This window comes from Bolinopsis microptera, chromosome 5, assembly GCF_026151205.1.
Source record: "Bolinopsis microptera isolate Bmic1 chromosome 5, MBARI_Bmic_1.0, whole genome shotgun sequence".
In the NCBI taxonomy this organism is placed as follows: Eukaryota; Metazoa; Ctenophora; class Tentaculata; order Lobata; family Bolinopsidae; genus Bolinopsis; species Bolinopsis microptera.
In genome coordinates, this window is record NC_087076.1 from 16,937,037 (window position 1) to 16,944,924 (window position 7,888).

The window sequence follows — 7,888 nt, forward strand, 5'->3', positions numbered from 1 at the left end:
AGCACAGCAATATATATCTAAATATCAGATCCTCTGTAATCATAATGTATAAAAAAAGGAGCTTTTCTCTGTGCTGAAGGATGAATCAAGGCAGATCATGGTTCTGTTAGCAGGCCACCCTAGTTATGGACAATACATATATATAAAATAATTAAATTATAATTTTAAAATTGTGTCAAGATTGAACTAAAACATAACTCAGGGTAAAATAGACGTATTCCCTTCGTCAAATTAACTATTTACAATACTAAACTTAAACGAACTCCGGGTAAAATAAACGTAATCCCTTTGTCAAACTTGCTATTTACAATAAGTTAATAAATTAATACGGTTGAAAATTATTTCATATTCAATAACAATGTAGCATCAATATAATTGATACAAATGAGGAGCATACAGTGAGAATTGCACATAACAGGAGGACTGGAGGTATGGAGCAATAATGATTGACAGTGCACCTTTCCACTGATGTTCCTAATTTCCTGTAATAGCTTAATAGGCATGGAAATACTTTGATTGCAGGGGATAAATTGGATTCACTTATGTACTGAGATATCCTTGAACTCCCTGTTCGATGTGGAGATGTGGACTAGGCATTATCAATCCCATCAGGTTAGCATCTCGTGAATATGAAATATGTATACTCCACTAAAGATCTTGTGAGTTTAATCAACCAACAAAACCTGGATATCACCAAGGAAGTTATGAGTAAGATAAGAGAAAAGGACGAAGAATTGAGGAAACAGAAAGAAGATTTTCTCCCAAAAGTTCAAGATGCTCCATAATGGGTCAGATCATCTACCTTAGAACCACCTAGACCAATAAAGAGAGAATCCACATGGCTCTCAACACTACCTTTTCTTTGCACATATATTCAGTGCAATTTCATGGCAACTGTTCTATAAACAATAACTTGGGTTATTTTAAGGACTTGGTACTTGTTAGATGAGGCACGTGATAGCAGTAGTATGATTCGATTGGTTGACAAAACAAGAATATTGGTTGGTCACATGTAAATTGTAAATGTATACCATGTCCATTGTCCCTGCTATTGCTTCTGTTCTTAGAAACTATTAAAGAACTAATTTTTTCATGAATATAATCACAGATTAGCCATGTTGGAGTTTCTTGTGTCTAAAGTTGCCATGATGCTTACACTGGGCATGTTTTCCACAGGAATGTAAGTCTTTCTGACTATTTAACTTAAAATTCAGTTTTCCCTTAAGAATAATACTTTAATCAATGTGGATATTTTAATTTTGAAAAATATTTGGTTATCAAAAATGTTATTTAGAAATTGTTTAAAGTTTGAAGTGTAACTGTTGATAAAATATTAACATATTCGTAGAATTGATGAACAGGATCACTCAGATCAGAAACATCTATAATATCCATGAAAATCGTTAGCCCTTTCAAAGTGCAGCTATATTAACTGCAACGTTTTCAGGCATACAGTACAAAAGATAAGAAGGAAAGGCACAGGAGATACCCCGATACTACCATTTTGTGCCTTTGCAACAGGGTTAGTGCTCAGTTTAATTCCAGATTCTTCTGTTTTGATTGGATTGTAATTCATTGATCACATACCCTATCATTATTACCTCACAGCACACTACCACACTACCTTACAGCACACTAACACACTACCTTACAGCACACTAACACACTACCTTACAGCACACTAACACACTACCTCACAGCACAGTGCACACTTTAAACACACTACTCCTCAGTTGTTTTATCTGGCTCAACTACGGAATTATTACTGCTGATGGTACTCTAGCTTTCACTAACTTCGTTGGCACACTACTCAATTGTAGCTACGTCTTACTGTACTATTGGTACGCCCCAAATAAGGTAATAACCAAACTAATACTATTTATCTTCAAAACTAAATATTCAGTTCATATGTCTTAAATTTCTTAACATGATTGGTCTTTCTTGAACTGACTTTTCTATTCAATTATTATTCAAGATTTAAAGTTCAATAATATTTCAGAAATTAGTTTACCAAACAGTCGGACTGTTTCTTTTTCTACTCATTGGAGTTCACATGTACAGTGCGTGGTACCACGAAAGTCCAGAAGAGGCCAAGAACTTCCTCGGTTCTTGTGGTGTCTTGGTTACAATAGGAACATTCGCTTCTCCTTTAGCCCAGATGGTTTGTGCTTTTTCTCCCTTAGTAGTAATTTTGCCCACACACATCCTATTTCTTCGTAATTCTGTAATTGCAAGGGCGTTGCTTTAAAACTGGATTCATCGTCATGCTTGATGTTATTGGGATTTAATTTGTATGTCACAAATAATTTTAAAATAGTCATCATTATGTCATATTCTCGATCTTCAGCCACTTGGTTCAAACATCATGAAAATAATTGATAGTTTCTGGTAATTTTCCCCAATTTCATACCTGCCAACCCTAGAAACTGGTGATAAAGACGAAGAGTGCAGAGTCCATGTCGTTCCCCCTCTCTGTAATGGTTTGTGCTCAGTGTATTATGTGGTGGTGGTACGGCTACCTCATCGACGACTTCTTCGTTCAGGTAGATAAAATATGTCTTTCGAGGTTAAGTTCACAAAAGTTTATCTATATTGGACCTCGAGAGACTTCCAGCTATTGGAATATTATGTTGTAATATCTTGAATTAACTTTAAATATTCATAATATGTTATAATGTCCAGAATTAACTTTAAATATTCACATGCTGTTGTATCACTTGCGTGATTGCTAACATTCCTCATTTACAGATGCCGAACGTGTTTGGAACATTGTTGGCGATAATCCAGATTTTTGTTATCCTAAAATATTGGGACAACAAGCCCAAGACAGTGTCCAGTGTAATGGACAACGTGTAAACTGTTCAGATCAACACTACGCTAGGAGAACGATTAAACAATTAACGCATATTATATAGATTTGACAATTGACAAGGGAGGACCATTTCTGCAGCCGGATGTTTTGTAATTATTAGTTCTAGTCTGGTAGTTTAATAAATATTATTATTTGATTCGCTTGAATGCATGTTATGCATGCAATGTTATAAGGTCCAGGAAATAAAAATGATCATTGACTATCGAAGATTTGCAGTTGTAAAGTTGTAACCACTATTTGTTTTGATACGTAAAGGTATTTCAATTTTACTGATAGGAAATTATTCTGCATGCATGAATTTGTTAACTTAACGCATTTTTCTCTTTAAAGTTTAAGCTAAATTACTTGACTCTATTTTTTCTAACATTATAAAACGTTGATAGTAGTATAGGTTGACAAAAATGTTTACTTTTTTAAGAATTTAAATCGTGCTTTGGGCAGGAACTAAAGTTATTGATATAATTTTTTCAGTATTTGAAATATGAATTGCTGTAAAACTTCACATAGTATTTACTGAAGAGCAGTGCACACATTGCGATGAGGTTAACTTTTGTACTTTAAAATAATAGATATGCAATGACACTAGGTTTATTGAATGTCACATTTACAGCATTATTTTGACTTTGATACATTGTGCGTGTCTGTACATTAGTATCTTTCTGGTATAGATTTAAATTTCATTGAATAAACGACCTTCTTATTTGTTCGAGAATTCTTACAAGACATATCAAATGCTTTTTATGTTTGAACATTACATGGAATGATCACCGCACTTAATATTGGTATTCAACATCTAATTGGTATTCAACATCATATTGGTATTCAACATCTAATCATTATAACCTAAATAACGATAAAATGTAAATGTAATATTCGTTGTACAATCACTGGAACATAAACTCATTTTCACTACAGTTTCAAACATGGAACTAAACTTCTACGAGATGCACTTTGAAGCGACAGAGCAGCCCAAACTGGAGGGAAACACGGATGCATGCAGTTTCTCCCTCCTGTGCATGACCAGCAACGGTGACGCATTCTGTTCTCTTAACGACAAAGTTTACCACATCTTATGGAACCATGGAGATGATGATCTAGAGCGCCGGCTTTGTTTTACGCCTGGTAAAGACGGGCGCTTGCACAAGGACGAGATAATCCTTCTAGACGCACTGCACACCGAAGCTGGCACAATCGTAGCCGTTGTCTATTATCATGATCACCACGGCGGACAATACACTCTATCAGTCTTCCAACTGGATCTGAATACTTTAAAACTAAAGGCTAAGCAGGAGGAGAACCTGCACAAGAAACCCAACCTGGTGAGGTTATCACGTGACCTGTACAGTTCCCACATCTCAGTATTTGCTACCTACTACAGTGACCCGTGTGTACAGGTGTTTCAGTACACTAACTCGGGGTTTATCAGCAAGGTAGAGGACATCAAGGTCAAGGAGCACTATCCAGGGTTGTTCAAGTGTATGTTCCGACCAGCACCGGACAAGCGAACAATATCACGTGAGGACCATCACTCTATGGGACCAGAAAAACGAGCAGTTCAGGAGTATATCTTGTGTATAGACGTCCTGTTAGAAGGAGATATGCAATATCTAGCCTACGGCACGGTTGATGGCAACATTCACGTGCAAGTATCAAGTTCACATCATGGTGTTGCCTGGCAAGCTATGTATGATTGGGAGGGCCCTATATCGGCTATCAGGATTTTCAAAGTCAAAGGTTATGTGTGCCTTGTTGGAGCTTGTATGGTAGAGCAAGTCATTCTTATCACTGATATAAATCACACTAATAAACTACATAATAGGATTGTTCTTCCGGAATCTAATCTATTCGATAGTGTTACGTGTCTTAGCATCATGGATATTGATTACGATGGTGATAGTGAGATACTTGTAGGCACATATGGGAGAATATTCCTGGTGTACAAACTGCATCTATCTGAGGGAAATCTGGTGCCGTACATCGTATATAGGAGACACTACAATAGCCCAATTTATGGTATTTGTCATTCAGATATAACAGACGATGGTATTCATGAGATTATCGTACTGACTTTCAATGGAATTCACGTTCTCCAGAGGTGTTTGAGATCTGCTCAGCAGTATATTCAGAAGCTGATTGATAGTTCAGGGTCAACTCAGATCAAATGTCCTTTTCAAAGTGAACATTTTTCTGATAATTATGCTAGTACTCCAGAATACTGATTTGTTTTTGATTTTCTTAATTTTTGTGCTGTCGATGATTTTTACCCAATTATACAATTATGTATCATGTTTATAATCTATTTCTTATAATGATCAGAAAATTTACTGAATTACAATCTGAGAGCCTATCTTAACCATGTTAAATATAAGTGCTTTTCCCGATCATATGAGGCGATGTATTCTTAATATTTGTGGCAAGCCCGCATTTCTTGCACCCGTTTGTGGCACGCTTCACGTTTGCCCCCATCTATATCTGACCTAATTAAAAATTACTCGCTGAATTCTCAATAATTTCAATCATAGTTGTTTATAACAAGTGTCAGTATAAGTTTGAATAAGGTAGAATAAAAGCTTAATAATAGGCAAAATACATGATGGAGCAAGATTCATATCCGCCACAAAATCTGAGAAAATACGTTCTAACGTTCTGGCAGCCTTTAAAATCAGTTTTCTGGAAAGCGTAGCAGATTCACTTATAATGCATAGCGCGCTTTGAGGGGAATTATCACGTACGTTCTTTTCAATGATCTTGTAGATCTGGGCGGACATCGGGACGTGGCCTTCGATCCTATCCGTTATAACTGATCTGTGGACTGTGATATCATCAACAGATCTGTGGACTGTGATATCATCAAGAGACGGAATAATCTCCCGGGGAGTTAACGACAATTAAATATTTATGATCGGGGAAAATAGAATTCGATCACATTGGGGCTCACCCGACTGATTTAAAAAGTTGGTAAATAGAGTTCAGTTACTAATAAGGAAATTGTATTGTCCATCAATTTGTTTAGATCAGATTAATTTGAATCATACCACTTTTGAAAATTGCAAAATCATATTGTCCCAATCTCTGTCCCATTTTCAGTTTTTGTTGACAGATTGGATGAAGTTTTTGCCCAGAAACCAATTAGTCAGTTAATTGATGATGGTATGAAACCAAAATGAGGTACTTGGAGTCAAAATCCCGAATAAAATTACAAAATCATATTGTCCCAATCTCTGTCCCATTTTCAGTTTTTGAAGATGAAATTTCCAGGACCGAAATTTTACAGTTTTTACTGATTATTTCACCTGCAACCAATTAGTAAGTCAACTGTAGATGGCATATGACACGATTGGGGTGCTGAAAGTTTGATTTCGGCCGGAAGAAGCGCACAGCAGAAAGCTTAACAAAACGAAAAGTTGTATTTTCAAAAGTCTGTCCTATTTTCAAATATGAAATTTTCTGAACACAAAGTTGACAGATTGGATGAAGTTTTTGCCCAGAAACCAATTAGTCAGTCAATTGATGATAATAAGAAACCAAATTGACGTACTAGTAGTCAAAATCCCGAATAAAATTGCAAAATCATATTGTCCCAATACAATCTCTGTCCCATTTTCAGTTTTTGAAGATGAAATTTCCAGGACCGAAATTTTACAGTTTTTACTGATTATTTCACCTGCAACCAATTAGTAAGTCAACTATAGATGGCATATGATACGATTGGGGTGCTGAAAGTTTGATTTCGGCCGGAAGAAGCGCACAGCAGAAAGCTTAACAAAACGAAAAGTTGTATTTTCAAAAGTCTGTCCCATTTTCAAATATGAAATTTTCTGAACACAAATTTGACAGATTGGATGAAGTTTTTGCCAAGAAACCAATTAGTCAGTTAATTGATGATGGTATGAAACCAAAATGAGGTACTTGGAGTCAAAATCCCGAATAAAATTACAAAATCATATTGTCCCAATCTCTGTCCCATTTTCAGTTTTTGAAGATGAAATTCCAGGACCGAAATTTTACAGTTTTTACTGATTATTTCACCTGCAACCAATTAGTAAGTCAACTGTAGATGGCATATGACACGATTGGGGTGCTGAAAGTTTGATTTCGGCCGGAAGAAGCGCACAGCAGAAAGCTTAACAAAACGAAAAGTTGTATTTTCAAAAGTCTGTCCCATTTTCAAATATGAAATTTTCTGAACACAAATTTGACAGATTGGATGAAGTTTTTGCCCAGAAACCAATTAGTCAGTTAATTGATGATGGTATGAAACCAAATTGAGGTACTGGGAGTCAAAATCCCGAATAAAATTGCAAAATCATATTGTCCCAATCTCTGTCCCATTTTCAGTTTTTGAAGATGAAATTTCCAGGACCGAAATTTGACAGTTTTTACTGATTATTTCACCTGCAACCAATAAGTAAGTCAACTGTAGATGGCATATGACACGATTGGGGTGATGAAAGTTTGATTTCGGCCGGAAGAAGCGCACAGCAGAAAGCTTAACAAAACGAAAAGTTGTATTTTCAAAAGTCTGTCCCATTTTCAAATATGAAATTTTCTGAACACAAATTTGACAGATTGGATGAAGTTTTTGCCCAGAAACCAATTAGTCAGTAAATTGATGATAATAAGAAACCAAATTGACGTACTAGTAGTCAAAATCCCGAATAAAATTGCAAAATCATATTGTCCCAATACAATCTCTGTCCCATTTTCAGTTTTTGAAGATGAAATTTCCAGGACCGAAATTTTACAGTTTTTACTGATTATTTCACCTGCAACCAATTGGTATAGTAAGTCAACTATAGATGGCATATGACACGATTGGGGTGCTGAAAGTTTGATTTCGGCCGGAAGAAGCGCACAGCAGAAAGCTTAACAAAACGAAAAGTTGTATTTTCAAAAGTCTGTCCCATTTTCAAATATGAAATTTTCTGAACACAAATTTGACAGATTGGATGAAGTTTTTGCCCAGAAACCAATTAGTCAGTTAATTGATGATGGTATGAAACCAAAATGAGGTAC

General features: G+C 35.8%; 2 protein-coding genes across 2 annotated transcripts; both read left to right on the forward strand.

The window, feature by feature from the left end:
- The first annotated feature begins 1,104 nt into the window (after positions 1-1,104).
- Positions 1,105-5,207, forward strand: LOC134814828 (sugar transporter SWEET1-like). The gene is made up of 6 exons (XM_063823119.1): positions 1,105-1,180; positions 1,448-1,522; positions 1,734-1,857; positions 2,000-2,161; positions 2,424-2,543; positions 2,749-5,207. The coding sequence occupies exons 1-6, from the start codon at positions 1,116-1,118 to the stop codon at positions 2,854-2,856; spliced, it is 654 nt and encodes a 217-aa protein (XP_063679189.1). The 5' UTR covers positions 1,105-1,115; the 3' UTR covers positions 2,857-5,207.
- LOC134814827 (KICSTOR complex protein kaptin-like) lies at positions 3,796-5,207 on the forward strand. Its single transcript, XM_063823117.1, has one exon. It carries the CDS (start codon positions 3,796-3,798, stop codon positions 5,089-5,091), a length of 1,296 nt encoding a protein of 431 aa, XP_063679187.1. The 3' UTR covers positions 5,092-5,207.
- Positions 5,208-7,888: the final 2,681 nt, after the last annotated feature.